Source organism: Tyto alba, unplaced genomic scaffold, assembly GCF_018691265.1.
Source record: "Tyto alba isolate M040663 unplaced genomic scaffold, T.alba_DEE_v4.0 Super-Scaffold_23, whole genome shotgun sequence".
NCBI classification, from domain to species: domain Eukaryota; kingdom Metazoa; phylum Chordata; class Aves; order Strigiformes; family Tytonidae; genus Tyto; species Tyto alba.
In genome coordinates this window covers 2,066,880-2,093,540 of record NW_024881297.1, presented here as the reverse complement: position 1 = coordinate 2,093,540, position 26,661 = coordinate 2,066,880, and the positions used below count along the sequence as shown (strand labels likewise).

The following is a 26,661-nucleotide window of genomic DNA, read 5'->3' as shown; positions in this document are numbered from 1 at the left end:
AGCTGATTACACTTTAGACCTTTTTCTCCAGGAAGAATGTTATCTGTAATTCTCATCGAATTAAACAGAGCTTGGTAGCAGACCTCATTTGTTTAAAAAAGGGGAAAAAAATAAAAATCCTCCTACACTTCAAACGTGACGTGTGGCTACATTTCCAAATCTCAGAGCTCAATCAGACAAAAAGTGGCTCTGCCTCATAGCCTCCTCTTCCCTAGCGAAGGTAAATCACCTTGCCAAACAGCTTAAAATAAATTGGCAAACGTCTCTTCTGTTGGCAACAGTGTGTTCATACTGGGGATTTTGCCAGCACAGCAGTGCTGGTACGGGGTAGGATGGAGGGAGAGAGTTTTCAAATTCATGCTTAGAGTAAATACAGCTTTGCAGATGTCCCTTTTCTGTGTGCTCTAACTGCCACTGATTTCTTGACCCTGAAACTTCGGTTTCCTGATTCACAGCTTGTCCTAGTTTTTGTCAGCCTGTGAGTTTGCCTGAGATGTAGGTGCACCCACGCTCCTTCTCCAATGCTTCCCCTTGTGTATCTACAGGAAGGAAATCTGGGTGTAGAGCCTGGGAGGGAGATGGGTGCTTTCCAGTCAGGTGCGTGGGTGACTGAGGAGTAAGACTGTAGGTTAATACTGCTGAGTGTACCTGCCCAGTCATCAAAACATTTTGTCTAAACAGTTGTCTGTCAGCTGGAAATACCACCTGAAAATTTTGTTCTGAAGCACTTTGGAATGTGACTTGAACAAAAAAAAAAAAAAAAATGTGAATACCTGAGACAGTCATCCACATCTAGATGTTGCTGTGACAGTACAAGTTATCTGTCCCAGCTGTTTATATTGCTGTCCTAGAGGTCATTGCCCCTTCACATCTGCAAGTAAAACTGTTCATAAAACTGCTTTTTGACCCACTGAGGTCGAAATAAGCTGGCTTATTAAAAATGTACAATCATTAATATATAAGCACCTGACATAGTAGGTCATGAAGAGCATAAACCCAGGAAGGTAGAGGGTGGTTAAAAGCATCTGACACCTTGCACAATAGTCTGGAAAAGGTCATCTATCCACAGCTTACAAACATATGAAGTTGGGACTGGGGCTTCTCAGCTACATTAGTGATTTTGAAAACATTATCTTCACCTGGAAGGGATCAAGAGTATGCTTGCTTGATGGTGAAGGTGACAAAGATGTATGGGAATGTGGAAGCAAATTCCATCTGTGCGTGTGAGCACCAGAAGAGAGCACGTGCTGTGCTTCGGACATGCTCAGGAGATGTTGGAAAGGGAGGGTGTCTGCCCTCCTGAAGGTGGCAATTGATGCTGTAAACCAGGTCTCCAGAACCAATACCTGGAATGCATCTTAACGTGTTCCATACAACACTCCACTTCAGGTTACAAGAGGATTAGGGGTAGTAAGTTAAATACTATGTGCTTCTCTCCAGTTCTACTACACTAGACTTTTTTTTTTTTTTAAATTGCTAGTTGCAGCTTGTTTGTTACGGTTACAGATGCACAAAGGAAAATGGTGGAAAAGATTTAATACTGGTCATTTTAAATAATAGGACACATACAAACACGGTGCATCTCTCTCACATACCACCTCTTTGAACAGATGTGAAGCACAGGACAAAATTTATTGTAAAACCCAGGAGGAAAAATACAGGATAAAATATTTATAGCAACTACCTTTTCTCACAGCAGCTAGAAATTGCAGTTTAAAATTTAACAAAGTGAGTGTGAGCTTGCTGTCAAAGCTTACAATAAAAGCATAAAGGATTTTGTGCAGGCAATGGGTTGAGAGACTGAGTGTTTGAAATCGAGAATATAACTACAAGTGGATGCACAGGCAGTACTGTTGGACATATGTTGGTTGCTTTATAAGCTAGCCTGTTGTTTTAAATCCCAGCCTTTATATAAATGGATTTCAGTAATCCACAAAAGACAGAGGAGGTTGCTTTTGCCCATTAACTGATAGACCAGTACAAAAAGAGTGGAATGGAAATAAGACAAAACACAAGTGATTTATTATAATGACAAAAACATCAGGTAAACAGGAAGCATCTCAAGAAAATTCAGCAGAATGAACTTGACTTCAGGAATATTTTCTGTAGGTAATACATGTGTATGGATGCAGATGATGCACAGGAGGTTGCAATTCCCAGTAATTCATGCATGTTATTTTTTGGTCATTTGGTTCCTGTGAAGTACTTGGTTTAGACTTGTAGCGTCATGAGGACTGCCATGCTGAACTTGGTAGAAAGGAGATTGAACAGAATGACTTCAGAATACATATGTAAGGAAGAGGTAAGCTGACAGCAAGGTGGTAGAAAGAAAGTAGTCTAATGTAGTGCCTTTTTTTTTATCATTTGTGATATTTGATAAGACTAGTGGGTTCTGTACCTTTTCTGGAACTTCCTCTGCAAAACCTTTCCCTAATGGTCTGAGTGCCTTCCCTCATCTTTATGACTGCATTAACAAGGGAAATCACAAACTCCCATGTTCTCAGCATTTTGAACTTTTTCTTGCTTCCAAAAGACTTTTTTTGCTTTCCACCGGATTCTGCAGCACTTAGTGACTCATGGCATGCCCTGATACTAATTATAGCTCTGCATCAGTATGTTTTTCTTTTTTGTTGTTGTTGTTTTTCTTTTTTTTTTTTTTTTTTTTGGGTGTAGCCCTCTGGTGCGATGATTGCTTTTCTGCTTAAGTCATGGCTATGCCTCAGCAGGAAACTGGCTAGAGCTCTGCATGTCTGGATATGACGGAATGCTTTCCAGGTTTGCATGTTTGTAAAACAAACCCCTTCCTTGCCTGTTTGGAGAAAGTGTTAGAGAGTTTAGTTGAAACACCCCACCCAGGGAGCAGGTGTTTAATGTACTGGGAAAGTGTCAGGCAGGCTCCAGTGACTCACCCAGGCAGGTGACTCATTGCCCCTCGCTGAAGTCAGGGGAAGGACTGCAGTTAACTCACTGGTAGCTAGATTTAGGCCTAGTTGCATCTCAGTTTAAATTAAGTCCAGCCCGGCAACTCCGACTAAAATACGCATCACTTAAGTCGTTTGAGTAGCTTCACTGATTTAGTTTGCTAGTTGCATTAAGCTTAGGTTGTATACAGTCAGGCTTTTGGATCCAGCTGTGCAGGAGGAGAAGGCTACTTGCCCTATACTTGCTCTCAGCTGCTTGCTCCTGCCCTTTGCTGCCATATCTTCCCACCTTCTCCATGTCTTCTCACCAGACTGCTCATCTGAATTTTTGAGTCAAAGGGATGTATGTCAGCAAAGATGTACAACTTACACTGTTCAAACTAACATGGTTTATTCTGCCATTATATTTTGGAATCCTTGGATGAGTGGAGCTGAAAAGGCTGTAAATCTAGCAGGGGCATGATGAAAGCATAAGGCAGATCTTAAAGCAGTAAAGTCTTCTGCTGTTTGTTTACGATGCATCTCCCTGCATTAATTTAAGTTTATGTGGTGGGATTATGGTTAACCTTCCATCCAGGTTTGACTTGAGATGTGCTCACCATTTATGAATTTAAGTATATATATAATCTTTGCGTAAGAGGGTTTTGAGACTGTGAGCTATTTAGGCTGAGTAACATGCCACCTCATGTACCCACGCACCACTGAACACAACAGAGCATGGCATTTGTCTTGGGCCTCTGGATACTTATTTAAATCATTCAATGATAGGAGTACAGCGTGATGCAGTCTTTTCTAGAGACTGTACAGTTTCCAGCTTTGTGAATTGTTTCAGCTAAAGTAATGACTACTATTAGCGCTAGTGTCTGAAAAGTACACACTCCTATTGGGATTCCTCTGACCAGTTATAGAATTACCTGATAAACAACAGTTAACGATGTCAGTATGTTTTTTCTTTTTCACTGAAATAATGTCTGTGTACTCTTCTGTGTTTGCTGCTTTAAACAACTTCAGGATATGTACTAAAACCATACCGGTTATTTCTGTTTGGACTCATTCTGTATCTTCATCAAGTGATAAAGTTAACTAAGTACTATATTTATTTTGCTTGAAAGTTTATTTTTAAGTGGTGCATACTAACGTTTATGGCGTTACGGTAAGTTTGAAAGTCAAGACTACAGCCAGGCAGAGATATGAAACTTTGCTCTATTTAAAGCTACTTAGAACATATATTTTTCAGTTTCTCAAAGGAGCTTACGATGTGTTTCCTGTATGATAGTACTCTTTAACAATTCATAGCTCTCATATCAGGAGACTGCAAAAAACAAGCTTATTTTTCATGAAAATATTTTGGCTATGTTCTCAGTAGAATATACAGAATGTGTTCCTTCATTTCCTCCTCCAACTCTAAAATGATTGCCAGCTACAGGGCAAAGGCTTCCTTTTTCTGTAGCTGTGTACTTTGTACGTTATCACTGTTTCTCATAAGTTTTGTATAATGCAGTGTGGTATTTCAGAAATGATATGTGATCCTTCATGGAAGCCACCAAATTCTCACCTTTCAAGAATTCCTAAGCATTTATTTTAAGCAAAGATGCTTGAAAGAATGGCCATACTAACTGAAATAGTACCAAATGTTATTGGTCATGACATCTGTATCATTTCCAGTGTCCTAAGAAAAGTCTACGTTTATATCTCCCTCTTGCATTTCCCCTAAGAGAAAGCAGCACTGGTAATGAATAAAGAATGAAGAACATACAAATTTTAAAGGCTAGATTACTCCAGAGATGCTTTCTGTAAACTTTTTTAAGGAGGTTTTCAGAAGTGGAATGACTTCACACAAATGAGTTTTGAAGTGAAAAGATCGTATTAGAAGTAGTTGTGCGAAATATGAATGGCAAAGACTTTAAGAAGGCTGAGCCCTGAGCTGGTCATCTTCATACCAAGTCATAGCCAGTTGTGCTCCTGTGAAAGCTCATTCTGAATATCTCTGAACATTTGCTTTGCCACCATCTGACATTGGCTGAATTGATTTTCCACTTCTGTGTGAAGAAATTTGAACAGTGTTCTTACTTTCTTTTTTTTTTTTTCTTCTAAGTAAGAGATCTATGCAAACATAAGCTTTTCTTAAAGCTAGCCCAGCATGTTGTTGACTCAGAAATCTGCCCTTCTGTAAGACTGAATTAGGGCTCTTGAAATGCTCCTTCTAGTTATGATACCGTGGCTTAGCTACCCCTCCATTTTGTTAATTAGTTCCCCAGAAATGTCAGTGGAAGTACTCTGTGGCAGTCTTCACAGCTGATGGACTCCCAGAAATCCCGTGTCTACAGTCTTAATTTTTATAGTTTGGGTCTCTTTTAAAACAACCTAACTTAGGCTAACAATTAATAAAAACCCCCATAACAGCCTTTGGCATGTGTGGTGTGAAACTTCTGTCTTTCAATTAGTATCTCCAAGGGGATTCCTCAGATAATGTTTCCCCCACTCCCCCAACTCTGATAACATTTTTGACTGTGACCCTGAGCCAAATGTGTTTGCATCTCTCTCCTGGATGTCTCACTGCAGCTTGCAATAATGCAGAAGTCATGGAAGAAATTTCATTGGCTATCTTGTAATCTTTCTGGAAACCTTCCCCTGTTGCACCGTCACCAGAACCTTGACGCCGCTGGTGCTGGTGTAGATGGGTAACCAGCTGGCTTTTTGCTGTCTTCTTGACTCTACCAGACATGGTGGCAGAAGGGGATGTCTTTCTCGATAAATGTTTCTTTCTGCATAGGGGATGCCAAGTCTGCATAAGCATTCCCATTCTTGTTACTTCTTGGTGATTCGCCATAAAAAGAAAAATTCAAAATGAAGCAGTTAGTGGTTGATGGCTTGGGAAATAATGTCCTGTGGGCTAAGATGAGAGTCAGTTGTTCTTTATGAAGGATGTAGAGCCTTTGAGAATAGTTGCCTTGCTTTTTACAGGTTTCGCTGGTACTCCAGGATACCTTTCTCCAGAGGTGTTACGAAAAGATCCTTATGGAAAACCTGTGGATATGTGGGCATGTGGTAAGAAATTATTTATAAAGACGATGTTCAGTCCACTCTAAAGTATTTTGAGGGAAAGAGGTGATGTCCAGAATACATTATATTCTGCATCAGATAGTATTTTATAAAATGCAATATTAATTTTTAGAAGAGATCATTGGATTTTTTTGTTACTCTACCAGCTTAATTTTTTTTTTTTTAATTATTTGTAAATGTGTGTTATCATGGCGTTCTTGGCCATGTCTAAACAACACACCTAAACAAAGTATTAAAAAAATAGCTTTAGGCACACGGTGCCTAACTAGTTAGAAAACATAGCTTTTCATACTGTGACCTAGGCCTTAGTTTTGGTTCACAAGCAGCCTAAAATCTGATCTGACCAATATACTAGAACTGCAGTTTTAAACTGTGAAAATAAATGTTTTGTGAACTGGAGTACAGAGCAATTATTTTATCATCCAGTTCTTGAAAAAGTGTAGTTTAAGGTACTGGCAAGCGGCAGCTACTTAGCTGAGAACAATTGGTGGTTTCCTTATTTTACTTCTACCCACGCTTACTTGGTTGTATGCATGAAAGCACTTGTCTCCAGTGATAGTGAATCATCTCTGTAAGACTATCAGATGAACTTTTAAATTTCCTATTGACCATATATTTATACAGATAAATTGAATTGCCCAAATTTTCTTTGCATGAGATTGGTTAAAACGCAATCTTAGAGACACCAGTACAAGCCATGATAAAAACAGAGGTAAAAAATCCATTTTGCTAGAACATCCATGTTCATCGAAAATTATTTCTCCAGCTAGCTAGACATTTTCAATGTTTCCAATCTGATGTTGTATCAGATACTCATTATTGCCCACACTCTGCATAGGAGGTTATGTTTTGAACCCTACATTTACTATTTTTTCCAGTATGAATAGGCAGTATTTTTCAGTAGCCTGGATAATACTGTTGAGTCATTTGTTTTACATGGTTGTCAGGTGCGAAATTAATTTCTTGTGTTTTTGTTTTTTTTTTTTTTTTTTGAAATCACTTAATACTACTATGAATTTTCTCCAGGTGTCATTCTTTATATCCTCCTGGTGGGATATCCTCCTTTCTGGGATGAAGACCAGCACAGGCTTTACCAGCAGATAAAGGCTGGTGCTTATGATGTATGTACCATACTCTGTCTATTCAATTATTTATAATTGTACCTGTCAATAGGAGCTTTGTAGAGTGAAAAGTGAAATTAGAATTATTTTCTAAGTGTTTTTGGTATTGGTTGTCTTTATGAGTCACGCAATGTAGTAAATGTCACTTTAGCAACATGAACCTTATTGGGATGGGAACATGCTATGCAAATTTAAATCTAACTTCCCTATAGCTCCAAGCTTTCATTGCCTGGTCTTTGTATAAATCATGCAAACTTATGTTATTCCTGGCAAGCCTGTTCAGACCTCTGTGTACTCCCAAGGGCCTGTGTTTTTCCTCATGGTTTATCACTTCAACCGATCAGTTATCCTAAATTGATTTTAAGAAGTCTTAACTTCCTAAATATATACCTTGATGCTGTTGTATTGCCTTCTTTTGGAAATACAAGCTGCTGTAGAGCTTTTCAAAAGGAATAGTTTCATTAACTATCTGTATTCCAACAAAAAGCATTACAACTGTTGGTAAGTAAGAACTGATGATTTGGTGACATTGTGAATTTTGCAACATCATCCATTTATATTGTATTAAGCTGATAGAAGGCTGTTGGTCCTCAGATTTAAGTAATTTGTGACTGATGAAAAGACAGAACCTTGTATTTTTAAGCTCTGATTTGAATCCAGTCTGGACGGTGATGACTGAAAAGGGAGATGTTACGCTACGGCCTTTTAGTGAAAATAAACTTAAGGTCTGTCAGGTCTTCCTCCTAGTGAGCAATTAATCATACGGTGAAAAACAGGGTGACAGCAAGGAATAAATATTTCAGCCGAGAGGGCAAGAAATGAGGAAGTGCAGAGGCTGAACTATGCATCTGCATGGTACATACATGGTACATATTTATGACACTCTGTGCCTAGGTAATATCAAATTTCTGTTGTCTAAGAATAAATATTTTTAATACGGAAAACACAAAATCCTCAAGGTTAAGGTCTGTTCACAAAAGCAGCAGTTTAAGACATGGGATTTTTTTCATTCCATTTACATTTCAGCAGACACTTTGGGTGCATGTATAAATATTTATCTGAGCAGGGAGGTGTAAATTCATAACTGGTTAGATTTATATACCAAAACTATACAGTTAACGTTAAGATTTACATTGAGAAAAGAAACAAACAAGGAGTTTGAACAATAATAATAATAATGCTTAATATTTTTGTCTTTGTTAAAATTGAAACTAGGACTCTATTAAGTGCTGTATGACCATATGCCTCTCAGGTGACTTGAATTTGTTATTCTGTCTGCCATTGTTATTTTATGTTATGAATTTCAATTGGCATCATGTTGTTGTAAATATAGAAATACTGTGTACTTGAACCAAAATAAATAAAAGGCCAAAATAGTAAAGGAGAAAACCTTTATTTATAAAACTGGCTAATTTAAACTTTTCAAATTGTGGCAAACTGCATTTTTCCCCCTAAAACTGGTTAGTTGTGCTAGCAATTAATGTTACAGAAATAGCATCAATAAAAGTTCTTAGGTAAAATTGTGTAAAGATTGTACAAGATAATATACACATACGTATCTTCTTGTTAAGTTTCCCTCACCAGAATGGGATACGGTGACTCCTGAAGCAAAGGACCTTATCAATAAAATGCTTACCATCAACCCAGGAAAACGTATCACAGCATCAGAAGCACTAAAGCATCCATGGATCTGTGTAAGTAATTTCCACAGATTTAACAGGACAATTTGGCAGACAAATCAGCTTATGGTTGACTTCAGCATATAGTGAAGGCATTTAGAGGATAATTTTTGTCCTTACTCTTGTAACTAAGGGAGTGTAAAATTGTAATTATACAGATACAGTCAATAGTGTCGTATATTGAGGTCTCAGCCTGGGATAAGATTTTTGCAGAAATTAACTCCTTTGCCGTAACTTTGTGGTGCAGAAGTTCACTGCCAAATTATAGCATTATTTTAAATTCTCAGAGAAAAAAATGTACAAGAAGGTAACTTGGCGTTAGATAACGCTTTACATCTTCACTTCCCTATAACAATTAGGCTAATAAAAGTCAATTTGCAGGTGGCAGAGGCTGCCTGTTACTTGGATCCAAGACTACTTTCCAATTCTCAGTTCATTCTACACTTTGACTTTGCGGGCAGTCTGGGCTGATAGTTTGAAAGTCACAGCGAGGCATCTAGCTGGTTCCCAACTCTTTATTCATTCCAAGAGGCTGCATTATCTTGCCTTTAACACTGTGATGCAAATAAGGTTGAGTTACAGGGAAAATGCAGGTACTGCTGAATTTTTTCTGAAATACTTCCTGCTGCTGTACCTCTCCCAATATCACTGATGCTTAAGAAAAGTTTCCTTTGTGTTTTAAAACATATTTTCCAAAATCATATTTCAATATATTACCTTGGTTATGTTTGTACTTGTCGTGGTTTGGGCCTGGTTGGCAGCCAACCACAATGCAGCAGCTCTTCTCCCTTCCCCTCCGGCAATGAGAAGGGACAGAGAGCCAGGCTTGGGGTTCAAGACAGGACTGGGATGGGGAAAAATTTCCCCTTTATGATCATGAGCAAGAGGCAGACTCGTTAGGGAAAGAAAAAAAAGCATACATTTATTACAGACACTAACAACACATAACAGAGTAGGACAGTGAGAAGCGTTGCCACATCTTGAGAACACCTTCCCCCCACCCCTCCCTTCTTCCCGGGCTCAGCTCTGCTCCCAATATCTCTACCTCCTCCCCCAGCGGCGCAGGGGCAGGGAATGGGGGGTGCAGTCAGCGCTGCCACTTCCCTTATCTTCGGTGAGGGGAGTGTCAGGAACTTGTTCCTCCTGCTCCATCATGGTCCCCCTCTCACAGCAGACAGTCCTCCACAAACTTTCTCCGACTTGAATTCCTCCCACGGGCCGCAGCGTTCCCCACACTGCTCCGTCATGGGACACCAACTTTTCCCAACTGGATTCTCTCCCACGGCTGCAGCCCTTCCCGAGCTGCTCCGGCGTGGGACACCCCCGCATGCTGCAATCCTCCCAGCACTGAATTACAGCAGCGGGGCTGCCTTTTCCCATGAGACCCCGGCCTCCTTAGGGCACAGCACCTTGATCAATCAAGCAGGAGCAACAGGCCATAAATCAGTGTCTGCTCCACCGTAGATCTCCATGGGTGGCAGGGGGGGCCGCCCTGCCGTCTCCCCACAGGATACAGGGGGGTCTCTGCTCCTGCACAGCTCCCCCCTCCTTTCTTCCTCCGTTCCTCCACTGACCTTGGTGTTCATGCAGCTGCAGCAACTCCTCCTCACCAGTCCCACTGCTCCTCCCCACGTCCCTTCTTAAATACATTCTGGCAGAGGTGCAGCCGAGTGGCTCAGTTTTGGTGCAGAGGTGGAGCTGACTTGGAGCTGGGGGAGCTTCGATAATCTTCTCACAGGGGACCGCCCCGATAGCCCCCTCCCCTGCCACCAAAAAACCCCACCACTCACTCAACCCAGGACAGTACTGTAACCCAAACTCTAAGATGCTGTGGTTTTTTTAGTCCCTAATTCTTTCAAGAGGACTTTACACATGGAAAAGGCTGAGTAGAATTAGACTTTGGTTTTGTTGATTTGGAAATTTCCCCAATGTGTAGAAATCTGCACAAAGGGATAGTCAGAGAGGGTAGAAATTAAAGACCTAAGTTTTGGACCCTGTGTGTTGTAATATGTATGTTGTAGAGTAAGTAAAATGCTAGACGTCCGGCTGGGCTGGGTGCATTAAAATGATTCTTTTCTTCTTCTCTTAGCAACGTTCTACTGTTGCCTCTATGATGCACAGACAAGAGACTGTAGATTGCTTGAAGAAATTCAATGCAAGAAGAAAACTAAAGGTAAGAACGAAAACTTCTGCAAGGATGAGCAGCTAATTTTGGAAAGAGGAAAGAATGTTGGCTTGTGTAAAGCAAATGGTCCCTAAGCAAATTTTTTCTTTAATATTATGCTTAAATGAACTGTTTGATAGATGATGAGCTTTAGGCCTGAGGATCTTCAACTTTTCATGAAAGTGAATAGAACATAGCATACTTTTGTTGGATTCAAAATAATAGCAATCTTCTTCGTTTATACACATCAAATATATTTTGTTGAAGGTTATTCTTTTAGATTATCCTTTGTTTTCTCCTGACCAGACAGGATAACTGTACAGATGTGAACTTTTCTAATTAGCACATTACAAACAAACTCCTCTTCCTACCTAAAAAAGAATCTAAGCACGTTAGTAACGTCTGTTTCATATTCAGCTATGTATTTTGCTGATAATTACTGTGCCTGTGAGTACTCATGGTTTGTGCGTTATGTACTCACCATTGGTAAATATTTGAGATTATCAGGATTGCTGATAGGTGTGTAATTAAGATTAAATTACAATTTATGCACACATGGCGTCAGGTATGATAGGTAATGCACAGGCAATCCATTCTTTCAGCGTTAATTTAGTAATTGATGTCATTTACGTGTGTTTTCCTTTTTGTTGTGTTGCGTTCATATTCAGAATTTTACACAAGTGTGATGCTAATTTGAGAAAATGTATGTGTACACAGGGGGCCATTTTGACAACTATGCTGGCTACCAGAAATTTCTCAGGTATGTTCATTGAGCTCCAGATTAATATGGTCTTGATGTCTGTGATGACTACGATCTAATTAGAATTCATTAGTAGAAAAAGATCTTTGTTATTTAGGAACATCTAAATATGATATATCTTAAGTTGTTTCCTTTGCAGAAGCAAACGAGAATTTAAACTAATTGGGCCAAATAGAATCCCTTGTGGATGTCAGTTAATCTAATTTTTCAGTAGAATGTGAGTTCCTTCTCTTTACTTTTTTAGTGTTGTCTGTGAAAAGACAGAGTGTTTTACTGTCTGTTTTGGTGAGGGAAAATTGTAAATAATGCATAGTTCCACATGCAGAAGTATCACCAAACAACATCTAAAAACTTACTTTTTTATGTAGCTGAAATGCCATTCCAGGATTCTGTTGCATCCTGTATTTTAATAAAAAAAATAAAAAATAAAAAATAAATATTTATATATATATGTATATAAACATTCATTCTTCATTGCTTTGCTAAGGAGTAAGAAACATAGTAAAATGAGTCCTCCTTTTCCTTCTCTTCTAATGCCGAGCTTGATATAACAAGAGATGTTTCTTCTTTATGGAATAATTCTGTAGTGATATCCCTGGAGATTTGGATCTTTATATTAAACCAATTTTAATAGCAAAAGCTCAAATAAGCTTGCTCTTAGTACAGTTAGATTTGTCCTCAATAGTAGTATTGCCAAAATTTTGATGCTATGCTGAATTGTTCATTTTGCCATTTGAGATTTCAAGTGAATAGTGGAAAACAATGCCAGATTTAAAAATCAGTAATTTTAGATATATGCCTAGTCTGTGTTATAACTGTTGGAGTGTAAGATAAGTCAATTTACGGATAAAAACATGATAGTGCCTTGGGCATGTTTTGAATAATAATAAGCACTGAATCATCCAGAATAAATTACATAATCATGAATGCAAGAACAACTTGTTCAATTTGCATAGTACTTGAAATACAATTTCTTTCTTAGTTAAGTTCCTATATTTAATACACACCTGTAACACAGAAGTCTACATTTATGTAAATTACATTGAGTTAATGCTTAATGAATTGCCAGTATCTGCCAATTCATTTTAAAGGTTGGAATGCTGTAGGCTGCATATTTTGTAAAAATGAATTATTAATAAATACCAAACAAATATATCATTTCTCATCACTTTTCATAACTGTCACTATCTATACATGTGAGGGTCAATTTCAACATTTGTGAACCAAAAAAAGCTGAAGTAATTTTAAAACAGTATTTCAGCATCAGAAGCAAACAGGGTTCTTTCGGCTTTGTTTTGGATTTTTTTTCACCTGTCATCCATGTTTCACACCATAATGACCCATATTTTTCACTGATGACATTTTATGTTTTTCAAATGGTCTATTCATTGTATTTCATTGCAAAGCATGCTTTTGAAGGTCATTTGTCCATAACGATGTGGTTATAAAAGTGTTTTATTTTCCTTTTTCTTTCTTCCTTTTATGTGGAATGTATATTTCTTGTGAGGTAAGACCCTCAGCACGTGAAAGGAACATCTTTTTTCTCTTCTAAATCAAAATTGCTGTTTGTCCTAAATCACTTTAATTTCTACATGTTGTCACAACACCATTCCTTTTCAATCTGCTTTCTGGCGTATTAGTGCTGCCTTAGGTTTTATTTATAGCTGTTGCTTGTAGTTGCAAGAAATCTTTCATTGTGGGCTTGATTTAGAATATGCTAATTGCTTTGCTACTGCAAATTCTTTAAATACTTGATTTGTATGCAGTATCTGTGCTTAAAGAAAGATGCATCAAAATATTATTAAAAATACATTCCAAGCCAAAACCAACAAAGGCAGTTGAGTATGGAATAAGTTCTATAACATAAAATACTGCATAATAATCCATATACATAGACACGTTTCAAAGGACACGCTGGCAGTGCCATAAACACAATACTTGCAGTTATTGCTTTTGGTGCCCTCATTTTTTACTGGCTTTCATTTAATTGTTTACATATAACATGTAATGTCTGTTAAGCAATGAAGGAACTCAGAAGTTTTATGCACAAATTTAACAAAAGGACCTAGTTTGTTATGAACAGCAGCCTATAAGAATTAATTTATGGTTTTCTATATTTTTTAAGTCTTAATGGTGTAAAACAGGCTTTGAAAGCAATGAACTTCTGGGTTTTTTGGCCTTAGATTTTAGAAATAGCTCCTCCCCTTCGCTTTCCCTAAACGAGTTTCTGATTAATGGAGTGCCCACAGTATTTGTGGTAGTGTAAAATCTAAGGCCATGTTGCATCCGTGCTGTTAGCACACATGGCAACAGGATATATCCTATCTCAAAAATATATGTAAACCATTTTATTTGCAATATTAATTTACATGTTTCTGTAAATAAATACATGCAATGGTTCTGTTGCATAACACAGTCAAATTTATTTTTGTTCGTTTTAGTTGTAAGTCATGGGCTTTGTGACAGTTTTAATGGTAGTGTTGGCTTATGTCCATAATTAAACTGCATTTGGAGGGCTGATATAGTAATGAAATTATAAACAGTAACCTGGCTTCACTTTCCAGGGTTTTTTTAATGTAAACAACACAGTAATGGACGTTAGTTATTTCTGTACAGTTCCCGAGATGATATCTTACATTTTCTATACTCTGAACCAGAGCTAAATGAGCACTTAATGCAGATGTAGCTAGAGAATAAGCCACAAATACAAAAATTAACCTCCAGTTTAGACTACATACTCAGTAACTCCAATATCCGCAGCTAGTTTCAGCAACCTTAGGCTTGCAAGGTTTAATTGCGTTCTTTTGTTTGTTTATTTTAAAGAGAAAGATGCCGGTAATAATGGGAGCTCCGTGTCGGGACTGTCTCCCTTCGATTATGCCAGAGTGTTAGCTGCAGCATTTCCCTTTCAAAAAGGCTTCCTGCTTCTAAGCAAAGCAGCGTACATAGAACAGCACTTTCTTACAACCTAAGCCATGGTACACTTTCTGATAGGAAGATTGGGTCATAAACAACAATAAAAACAAAACATGCCAGGCTCGTTTTGCAATACATTATTCTTCAGGTCTTTGCCAGTGTGTCATGAAGCACTGACGCTTTAGTGAATAGTTCATTTGGATTTAGTAGGTCACCCAGCATGTGTTTCTGCTGTAAATGTTTTCAGGTTCAGAGCTGCCATGTGCTTCTTTGCACATTAGCCCTCCAAATTTAGTAATTTGGAATGATTAGGCCCCGCTCTTGGTGCCAGTTTTAAGTGATGGAATTTAAAGCCCAACACGTGGATAACGTTATGGCAAGTGAAGTTTTGCCCAGTAGTCCCCACCACCTTGAAGAAATTTGCTCAATGTGCAAGATGATTCAGAAAATGACAGGTTTTCTTCAATGGAAGTTGAAGCAAAGCCTGCCATTTGTTATTATTAACTCCTAGAAAGCACTCCTCCAAAACAGCACTTTGCTAGCAGATTGTTCTTCCTTTCTTATTTGCAACTTCCTTGACCTTTCACGCAAGGTGACTGATGCTGTCGTGGTGGGAAATCCCCAAAGAACCATTGCGCAGAGGCGCTTTTTTAAAACCCAGTTTACTTTTCATTAGATGGAATAGATAGTATTGTATCACACTGTGCTCTCTAGGTACCTTATTGATCTGACACTGGTTACTCTTCTGTCACTGTCATATTAATAACATCATTAAGATACCAGCAGGCTCTACAACAACCTGGTTAAAGTCCCTGCCATCAGAACGGTACTTTTTCGTAGTCATACCAAACTATCCCCACCAACAATTGTAAACATATGGCAGTTGAAAAAATTGATGTATCCAAAGCTGCTGCTTTTACACTCACGCTGCTTCCATTTCCTCTATGGCACGCAAGGAGCTCTCTCCTTGTATGAGTGCAGTTAACCTACAGCTTTATTCAATGGAAAAAGAGTTGTATGATAATCTTAAGTATTTGTGGTTTCTTCAGTATTTAGTTTCCTATACTCAGAGCAACAAAAGGAGGAAATAAAAGCTGAAAACGTATCTGCAGCTGGGAGGCAGTGGGGGTTTGCTGTGCAGCTGGTTGACCTCAGTGGGAACCACTTGACACTGAAATTATTTGTCTCATTTTACAGCAGCCAAGAGTTTACTGAAAAAGCCGGATGGAGTTAAGGTAGGTTAAACATATGCTTTAAAGTATATTTTATTAGTCATCACCTATCTGTAACTTCTGCCAGTTCTTAGAATTGATTATTGTTATTTTTTTCTGCTATAGAATTCATTAAGAAATGTTTCTTACCATATATTTCAAGTGATTAAAGTTAGTAGGTGAAGCTTAAAAAATGGAATAAAAGAAATACTTGAAAAACAAGCATTTTAAGAAGTGGAAGATAGAAAACTACTGGAGAAAATGTTTTTCTTGCTATTTTATGGAGGATGATTGTGTAATTAATGACTCAGTGTTATCAATTAGCTTATAATTAAAGGTTTGGTAGTGGGCCTGTTAACTTTTTAGGTATCAGTGTTTATCTGCAGCTCTACTGCCTCCGTGTTTTCCCTTGACTATTGATTAGATTTCATGGAAGACCAAAAGTTTACTGGTAGGCTTGGCTCTACATGAAGTGTATTCTGCCAGATGTACTTGCTATATTTGGCAGAACTTGAGGGGTTTGCTACTTCAACAAATCAGCTCATCCTGACTAATAGACCTTGCTAAGAAGGGAACATTTTGGCAGCTTTCATACATGATTTAGAGTTCCTATTCTCATGTCACCAGATCCTGCAGGAGGAGAGATGCTTCACAAATGAACGTTCTGGATAAATTCTTTGAAAAACAGTCAGAAAAAAAATACTCAGCAATGAAAAATATTTTATTTCTTTTCTTGGAGGACTCTTGAAGACTAAAATAAGTGCCTCAAGCTTTCATTATGCAATTCAAAAGATATTCTTCTGTGCTCTTTGTTTTTACTCAGAAGGGTGTCTTTGACCTGAATTTTAAGTTTCTATTTAATCTTAACTTTTTACTTTAACAAAACATTTTATACTTAAATACGAGATTCATGGTGTATTTGTTCCTATTCTCTCACATATGCACAGTTTTCCTGTCAAAAGAATCATGAGACTGACTTAAAATTGAGTGAGTACACTACGATTCCAGTGCTTCTCACTAACAAGTAGTAGATATCCTAGTTACATGGAGAAGCACACATTGAGTACTATTCTGTCATTCCTGTGGAAAACCCTTTTTCATTGTGGAATATATAAATTTTATGTACTCTATCTGACCAGATTTTCCTTTTTAAATATCATTCCTCCTACAGGTCTACAATGGTATTTGTTATATCTCAATTTTGATTATAATATTGGATACAACTGTTGCCAAAATTTTGCCTAAATTACACTTGTTGGGATTTGATACTTGGTTTTCAACACATTTTATGTGTCTGCTGTTTGTCTGCATGGTCATGTGGGGCAAAGGGAGTAAATTTACATCTGGGGAAGTCTATTTTTGTCATTTCTGTAATTGGGATACTATATACTTCGTAGCATTTTTCCACCCCTTCCTACAGCTTAAGCTGTCTTTTTCTTAATTAAAAAAAAAGAAAAAAAAAAAAAAGCCAAAACAGAAATATACTGTACTCCATGCATTGATACTTCAAATCCAACCAGTCACATTTTCTTCTTTTCCTTTCTCTCTGACTGGTCATATCAGAAAAGGAAGTCCAGTTCGAGTGTTCAGATGATGGTGAGGATCTTTATCGACAGATTTTTTTCCTCCTGTGAAACGTTCACACTTAGAAATCAAACAGTTGCTTTTAATTTTGTTAACATACCGTGAGAAGCTGCAAGACTTTAAAGTACAACCTTGTGAATTTTAAGCCTGCAGTTGCTATATGCCATCCACAGTGAATTGTTCTGCAGTTCTTTCAAGCAAGTTTTTTTATTTTTTTTAACCTGGGGACATGTGAAAACATGAAAGTAGATGTAACATTGGCCAATGAAGCTGTCCTTAGTAAATAAAAATAGTAACAAAATAGTAATCTTATAACAGCCTTCTATTAATTTTTAAAACCTCCTTATTTTAAAAGCTAATAGCATTAATATCATAAAATGTAACACAAACCACATTGCACAGTGAAATAGTATCGCTTGAACAGAGCCACTGCAGAGCAAGATGCCATGCTCAATGCTCAGGAATTAAAAAAAAAAAAAGGTTTCACAGCCTTTCCATACTAGTTTCCCAGCTAAATTCCTGCACAGCTCAGGGCTTTGTCGCAAGATGTCCCAACTGACAGTCAGTCTCAATAACTTTTCTTCCTCCTCAACCTACTCTACAGTTGTACGTTCGCTTGGCCTCTGTGATCCCACACAACGACTTACTTTATTCCTGTTTATTACGGTTTTGAATCTGACTTCTGAGATGTTCATGATCATCAGCTGTGATGTCCCATCCAGCTTCTGCTGCTGCCGGTAGAGAGAATGCAAATATCCCTCATCCACCCCTTTCACTGGGAAGTACAACTCTCCTTGAAAAGCAAAATTGCTGGTCAGGTCTGCGCAGCCGTGTAGTTACATCGGTAAATAGCCTGTTCTTTGGATGAACGTAGAATATCAGTGACAGGGGATCAGTGGTACCAGTGTCCAAATGAGGGTCACCGGAAAGGTCCGAGGTGTGGGGGCATATTTCTAGTATCCCAAATGTGAAGTGTGCTTTAAATTTTTTGTTATGGAAGTACCATGTGAAAGATAAAGTCCCGAGATACGGGGTTTGTTTCTTAAAATATTTTTATAATATATTGAAAAAAGATTGTACAGTCATGCCCAACTGTTTGGAGCGTTTATGTGTGTCTGTCCTGCGCTACTGTCAGACCTACCAGAGTGGCTTTTGACAAGTGATGAGTTAGTATAAAAGTTTTCCTTCTTTGCAACAAGTAGAAGGTCACCCCTTAAGCACAATTCAACTTTAGAATAACCATTTCATATGAAACTGGCTTGCTCCTTTTGGATTCATTTCCCTTTGCTGTTAAAAATATATGCAAAATACACCATGTGTGTTCATATATTAATAAAAGCACATGTATATGTTCTATGAGAGAGAAAGTGTACAGGCTTATTGCTTATTGCTTTTTTTCTCTCGAAGTTTCAAAGGGTTTTACCAACTGTATCTTGAATTACATAATTTCTTTCTGCTTTTACTAATGAATGCTGTATTCTCGATATCTTACTAAGAAGTTTTGAATATATTTCCTGCAGTTTTCAGCAGTAGCTGTAATAGATATGGTTTATTTTTATAAGACTTTCACCAAGGGAGTATGGACCCAAGCCTGCTCTCCTTACTCAGGCAAAATTGGAGTTGAAATTTGATTAACCTGTTTTCGTTATGTATTTAACAAGAAGCATTTGTTTGGCATACCACTTTATTTTTTGTATTAAGCTACTACTGAACGGGACTGTATGAAATCTGGTGAAATCTTAATTTCTTTCCTCATGTTTTTGCTTTACGTTTATCTGCCTTTTGTTAGGGCCTTTTTATTTGTAGTCTCTTGATGACTACACTGTCGTAAAAATATGAACTTGTAGTTATACAACTCAATATGTGATTTTTCTCTTGTTTTGAAAGATTTAGTATGCCATCAAGCAGTATTGTGTGTGTTCTCACTATTCCGCAATTCACCTGTAGAACTTTTATTTACTGAGGTGGTTGGGGTTTTTTTAAAGGTTTTTCCTGAGTAAGGAGTTCAGGTTTTATCCATCTCACAGACCCATAAATATCAAAGCCAGTTAGATGCTATATAAAATACTTGCTAATACTTATGTCTCCCCATGAATGACTTTATGCAGAAAGGTATTTATTCTCTCCCTGTCTTGAGTTCAGACACCCCTGCAACTTACGGCTGTAATTATGAAGAGATAAATGAAATTTATTTGGCAATAACTAGGCCAAGTTGGAGCATAAACTAAATACTTGGAACTCAATAATGACTCGTATTTTCTCTTAACGACAATTTCTGTAGAAAGACCATTGTTAAAAAAATAACTGTTTCTCATCCTCCTGTGGTAGAGCACTGTGAACTTTGATTTTAAATCAAAGAAAATTATTCTATACTGGAGAGTGATTCCTATCACAAATATTACTAAATAACATTTAGTGTTGAAACAGTGTTCCCTGACATTAACTAATGAGGCTGCTTTATATTCTTCAAAGCCAGTTAAATGTTGGTTAAGGTAAGGAAATTTGCAGTCTGTAATTAATTAATGCAAATCCTGTTGACATTTTCATAATCTAGACATACCCTAAATAAGATTCAATTCACCTGCAGGCTTAATTCCTGCAATCAGCAAGTCAGCTGCCACACCTGTACCAAAGTAAAATACTCTTCAAAAAATTGCTGAGGGAGGACACGAATTTTGGTGAATATCCGCAGTGGTGCTAACTTCTGAAGGCTCAAATTTAGGAAATCCCTCAGCACAGACAGTACTTAAATGTTAGCCTGCATGCTGAGAAGTGGAGTACTTCATCTGAGACTCCAGAGTCATCAGGAAGTTTAAATCAGAAGTCAGATGTTTCGTATGCAGCTCAGTTTGGTTCACTATTCTAGGACTTCCTCTTTCTTTATGCTTTTTCATACATGTTACTGAGCATATCAGCATTTTGTGATTGGTTTAGAAGGGGTTTTCTTTTAGAAGAAAAAATAGCAAATTATGACCCCCAAATTGCTAGAGTTTGTTTCTTTAAATGAAGAAGTTAAATACATTTTTACAAAAATCCATTAACAAAAAAAATTTGGACTTTTCCTTTGCTTTGCACATTTGTTATTAAGTACTGTCACTAGAAGGTTCAGTAGAACTTTTTTTATTTTGGATCACAGTCTTTCCAGACAGTATATATCTATACCCCCAGTTCTGCATGCCGCTTTGGACTGCTCTTGTTAAAATTAGACATGACCAAAATGTACGTAATATTTTTTTCTTAATTATTAAAGAAAAAAATTACATATTTCAAACTAGTTTGACAATACTTTAATCTTGCTTCTTAGTGCATGTAAAAAATGGCTTGGTACATTATTTTTAATATTTCTGTTATTTTCATACCACGTGATTTATGAAAGCTGAATCTTAAAAATGGATTTAAAGAATCAAATACCTTTAAACTTACTGCTAAACAGTTAAATTTGAATTAAATTTTTGCATAAGTAAAAACCCTAAAGTCTTGTAAAGTTATAGTACTGTGCTAAGCTTAAGAATGAACATGCTGACTGGTATGTACTGATTTGTGGAGTAAGACTATAGTGTATACTGTAGTGTGAAACCTTACACTTTCAGGATATAGTACCAAAATTGAAAGACTGATACATAGTAACTGCAGGTTTCTCAAGACTGCAAAAAATCAGAGCTGCCAATTATTTTTGTGTAAATAACACCAAAAAAGCTAAAAGGGCACCAGTCTCTTTCTAGCATCAGTTGTACTTACTCAGATCTGGAATCGGTTATAGTCATTCAGATCTGTTCCCAGAAGCCAGCAGAATAAATCTGTGGATTTCTGGAGAGCTATGAATAAGCAGATACTATTTATGGTAGCGATAGGTAGCTAGAACAACTGGGTGAAGTTATTTAACAGTGTGGCACGTCAAGAAATCGCAAGGTCTATTTAGGACTTCCCTCGAACACGTAACAATTCTTTATGCTTCTTATATGTGATTAGCTGCTACTTAAAGATGCTCTGTTCTTTTAAGTGTCACAGCTGAAGTCATCTATACCTTATATAGGCCTTCGTGTAGTGCATCTGAAAACCCATAGCTAGCATGTTGGGAGGAGTTGCAGCTAGCTATCGGATCTGTTGTTAGTGTTCTTTCAAGTTCATAAGTTCATCTTTCTGTGATTCTTTATTTCCATATCTATATCTATATATTGATATCTATATCTGTATATAGATGTTCTATACAGTGAGATATAGATACGGTGCCTACCATGAGTTCTAAGGCCTGTCTGTTTCTATTTTCTGCATACCTACAGATAAACAACAAAACGAACGTGGTAACCAGCCCCAAGGAAAATATTCCTACCCCGGCGCTGGTATACCTGGAATCTTCCTTCTCATGCTATCTCAAAGTTTTTGACTGTCTTCTGTTTGTTCTTCCTTCTTTTTTGCTTTTTCATGCATTTACTCTGTTTGCTTTCTAAAAGCAGGTTTTGGAAAAACTTTTTGTTTGACTTATGCTTTATTTTTTTTGTGAGGAAGTCCGTTAGAGCGTGTTTATTAATAGAAAATTTTACATGGAAGCTGGATGCGGTGGAGTCATAGCATTTGTAACTGTAGTTGAGTCTTTTGCATGCTGTGCCAGAAAGTGAGTAGAATGCGCTTTATGTTGCTCTTAGCTCTTTGCCTGATGACTGTTTCCGTCTTCTTAATGCTAAACTTCTGCACCAAAAAAAAAAAAAAAAAAGGCAAGCTATTATTTTCTCTGCTTTGTCTTAGTATAAGTATTGATATCAAGGAGAGCTAACAGGATTATTGCTAGGCTACCATAAAATAGACCTTATTCAGATTTTCATTCCGTATTTCCTAAAACTCAGCAGGACTTTGCAAGTCTTCACTGGGATCAAGAGGCATCTAGTGCTAAGCATTTTTGCTTGTTCCTCTTACATTTAAATCTGCATCAGGCATTACTCATTAATAAGCTCTGTTAGGAACACATTACTAATCAGAGTGCTGTTCACAAATGTTTCTATTGCAATCTTGCTTTTATTAGTAGCTCCTATTTCTTAGGCATACATATATGACAGGGGTCACAAAGATGAATGCCAGTGTGTAAGTACCTGATTTTGTCAGGTATTGTTTCCCGTATGCTTGCATACATAGCTTTGAAAATGTGGATAATTCACACACATGGGGAGAGATTTTCCATCTTTAATTTTTTTTGTGCAACTGGCACTGAACCATACATTGCCACGTAATTTCGAAGGACCAGTTAACAGGTTTCATGCATGAGTATATGGCAGTCTGTTCCCAGACATAGCCATGCACAATAGTCCATGCTGACGGTATGCTGGCTCTCTGCCATTTCAAAGCTTATTTAACCTTTTTTAAGGGAAAAGGATGTGGGGAAATTGCACTTTAAAATGACACAAAGATCTCTCTCGCTTATTTTTATGCTGCTCTGTCAGGACAGCAATTGGTAGTAATCTGCATCTTCCAAAACAGGCTAGTATTTAGAGGTAGTTAACTCATCCTTAATCTTTATTGATTCATCTATATTTTTATTTGATCACTTAATACTAATACAAGCAAACATGCTGAAAGGGAAGAGATGATTTCTGGCCTTCTTGTCTGGCCTGGCTCGGACAGGAAAACACGTAGAGCATTTAGTATGCCCTTGTGCAAAAGAGAGCCTCTGCAGGTCTCCAGAGCTTCAAAGCCCTGTACACACTCGTCATGAATAAGGTCTCTGCATGCTTCTGCATTAGGTGAGATGGTCTTTTTTGCTGGCTTGCTGTTGAGGAAATCTGTATTCGAGACATCCAGTTTCACCCTCTGGCAACAGTTAACGTTTGTTTTGGCTCTTGTCAGTGTTGGGCATTTGTGAGCTGGCTCTTCTTGCACTCCCTCACACTAATGAGAATGTATTTACCAATGGGAACTCTTTTTCTCTTTATTTTGTTCTCGCTCAGGAGCCCCAAACTACAGTAATCCACAACCCTGATGGAAATAAGGTATTCAGAAAGAATCAGCTCCATTTTGCTTTTCCACACATTTCATCCACTATTCCACAGTGAGATAGGGCCATTCCAGGAATTTATCAAGGAAGATCTCATTCCTACATTTGTTACACCTGGTGTCTCTTGAGCCTGTTTTCATCTGTGTTCATCTGCTCCGTGTGTCCTGCTGACGGCTGAGCTTCCAAAGCTCTTGGTGGAGTCGGTAGCAATTGGCCAAGTTCAGCACCCTGGGCAGCCAGGCTGGGGGAGCGTGGGGTCTCTCGTTTCAGCCAAAAACGCTGCAGTCTAAGTAAAACCAAAGAACGCTGTTCTCAGAGTGTGGTGAGATTATACTGAAGGGTTCTATGTGCGGTTGTCGCCTTAGATAAAGATGTCATTTCAGTTTATCCCATCTACTTTTTCTTGGCATGCATATACACCATGTTGTGATGTGTCTTTTGCACAGGACTTTGTTTTTTTCCATAACATCACCGAGCAGTTTCAAAAAAATGTTAACATTTAAAATTACAAAGCGGCCTTTTGATTTTTTTTTACATGTTTTCTTCATGATCTTTTCTTTTTCTTGTGTATTGTGATGTTTGCATTTGGCAGCTGATTCCTAAAACATGTTTTGTTTTATTTTTTTCATGCATGAACTTGAAAAGGGCCAGGAAATACCATCATTTACATATAACGCATGTTCCTAGGTTCCCTGGAAAGAATTTACTCTTCAACAAAAATTTCACTGTTTACATTGTTGACTTAAAGAATTGACATTTCATTTATCTAGTCTTAACTACTTGTGGTAATTTCATATGAGAAGGATTGAATCTGAGTGCAAAAATAACGCATGCAGACATTTCTCAAGTATGAAAGTGCTGATGGTGTGTATTACGCTTGTATATCCCATTCCTTTATGTACCTTGCATCTGTCAAACGTAGAGCTTTTATTTTCATGTTACTACTTTTTCAGCTCCCCAAGTTTAAACTCATAGGCAACAAACAGCCTGTGTTTGAACAGTAGTCTAATCTCTATCGCTGAAGTCCACTAAAGACCAGAAAACCTAGATAAAATATTGGCGTGACTACATCTACTTGATTTTATTATGTAATCATAGCAATTAAGATACTCAATGTCCCAAAAGGTCACATCAAACAAGCAAACCACTCAATGCGGAGAGTTACTCCTAAATTTGTCTGAAAGACTGATTGTTGTAGTATGGCAACTGGAGTGGATGCTTCAGTATTACAGGCTACATCTGCCGTGTGAGCTTGTGCATGGTGTTTACAACTTGTATTTGTGTGGGGTTTTTGTTTACTTATAAGTACTTTATCTAATATTTTAAGTGATAGAGCATGACACGTCTGTGTAGACTGAAGCGTCTTAACGCCAGCCAGTTCAGGAAAAGCATGGTGACCTGTTCAGTTTTGTTTGTGTGTGAACTAATTCATGTAGTTTTATTTATGGATAGACATACATTTTGGGTTTGGTTTTTTTTGTTTTTTTTTTTTTTTAAGGTCTGAGTAATGCATTAATTGTTTTGAACATTCCTTCAGCTCAGCCTTGTGAGGACACAGTAAATAAAGGGCACTGTCAAATTTTTCTTTCACTATTTCATTGCAAAATCCTTTTAAGAGTTGAATACAATACCAGTCCTATGTTCTATCTCTCAGATAAAAATAGACCAGTTAATCCTTTTTGCTATTGAGCTATGAATTAGAAAAAAGAAATTATATTGATCCTACTTTTGAAGAAAGTATACAGATAAAAAAAAAAATGTTGAAAAACTTTCCAGCTTTCTAAAACTGTGTACCTGTTAGATTTGATAGTGCCCTGTTGAATTTGCCTGTAATATTTAACGTTTCTGGTAATTCATGAAAGACTGAGATACAGTATCCTTGCCTTTTTAACAGTGTGGTGGCTTAAGTATAAACTGTCTGATGAGTCATTCCTCAGCATGAGTGGTTGCTTGAAGAATACTACTACAAAGATACCTTAGTTTGTCAAAGTTGTTATCATATATTTGTCAATTCTCCGTGTCATTCAAAAAAGACTTTTATCACAAAAACAGTATAAAAATGACAGAATCTGATCCAATATCCTTAAAATCACTGGGATACTTTGTTTTAATATACATTGCATAAGTCCCATGAGCGGAAAAACAGTTGTAAATTGTAACATGCAGAAGTCTGCGTATTTAAATGATGGAATGGAATGACTTATTTTGCACAGTTGGTTTAATCACTAAGCTTAAAATGGCAAGCTCTCCTACTTGGCTGAGGTAATTCATATAACATTTCAGATGGACTTTGTGCATTCGGTTGTTAAAGAAAAAAAGTTTACATTCCTGTGAAGTAAAAGCATTAGATAGCAGGAAATGTATTTATGTTCCCTCCTGCAGAGAATGACAATGTTTGACATCAGTTTCAGGTGGAAATGTCTTAATCAGTGTGTGACCATTTGTTTGTGAATTACATCCCACCCTGCTTCAAGGCTTTGCATGATATCTGTAACTAACTGTAATTTTCAAAGGCATGCAAATAAGGCTTGGCTTGTTTTATACATTATACTTATACTTACTTCTCAACAGGAATCAACAGAGAGTTCCAATACAACCATCGAAGATGAGGATGTGAAAGGTATGACTTTAAGCTTGAAACATTTGGAGAAACAATAAAATGAGTTATGTGAATGCATTTCATTAGGTCATTAAGCACGGAAACTCGTAATGAATCTTAAGAGAGAATACGATTTTCCCTTGTTTAAAAGAAATTACTTTTATGCTCTTCTGTGTTACTTCTGACATGTTTCAGACTTACCTTTGATCTTTCATTTCCCAAAACACCATTCGCCATGATGTTTTGGGATGAAGAGTAGAAAGTTACCGCTTATTAACTAAGATACTAGTTCCAGTAATAATAGTAGATTAAAAATGTGTAAGTCAGTGCTTTGTAACTCTTACTTTGTTTATGTACTTTTAGCATGTGTTTGTGTTTTGGGTTTGCTTTTTTTCTTTTTAGTCACCATTTTAATTTTTATTCTGTTCAGATGCCAGTGGTTTTTCATGTTTCTCTTTTGTTCTGTCCATACACTTATTTTAATCTTCTTTTATTCTTTAAAAAAATAAAATCAACAATTTTTTTATAAAATTAGTTCTGTAACTTCACAGATATTGGTTTTGTTTCCATTTTTTCCCTACTAGATATTATACTGTGATGTTACTCATACTTTAATAGCATTGTGTTTTAAAACAAAGGGGTCTTAAAAAAAAAAAAAAA

The 26,661-nt window shown here is 37.2% G+C and overlaps 1 protein-coding gene across 30 annotated transcripts in view; it reads left to right on the top strand.

Annotated features, from left to right (window-relative positions):
* Window positions 1-26,661, top strand: part of CAMK2D (calcium/calmodulin dependent protein kinase II delta) — a 161,317-nt gene that overhangs the window by 111,245 nt on the left and 23,411 nt on the right. For 8 of the 30 annotated variants that reach the window (XM_042796263.1, XM_042796261.1, XM_042796260.1 and 5 more), the window contains 10 exons: window positions 5,886-5,969; window positions 7,011-7,105; window positions 8,677-8,799; window positions 10,874-10,957; window positions 11,666-11,708; window positions 15,822-15,859; window positions 17,399-17,431; window positions 21,700-21,759; window positions 23,356-23,397; window positions 25,974-26,022. In XM_042796263.1, coding sequence (XP_042652197.1) covers window positions 5,886-5,969; window positions 7,011-7,105; window positions 8,677-8,799; window positions 10,874-10,957; window positions 11,666-11,708; window positions 15,822-15,859; window positions 17,399-17,431; window positions 21,700-21,759; window positions 23,356-23,397; window positions 25,974-26,022 — 651 coding nt within the window. The remainder of the gene's footprint in view (window positions 1-5,885; window positions 5,970-7,010; window positions 7,106-8,676; window positions 8,800-10,873; window positions 10,958-11,665; window positions 11,709-15,821; window positions 15,860-17,398; window positions 17,432-21,699; window positions 21,760-23,355; window positions 23,398-25,973; window positions 26,023-26,661) is intronic. The other 22 variants (XM_042796265.1, XM_042796274.1, XM_042796273.1 and 19 more) reach the window with 9 other exon arrangements.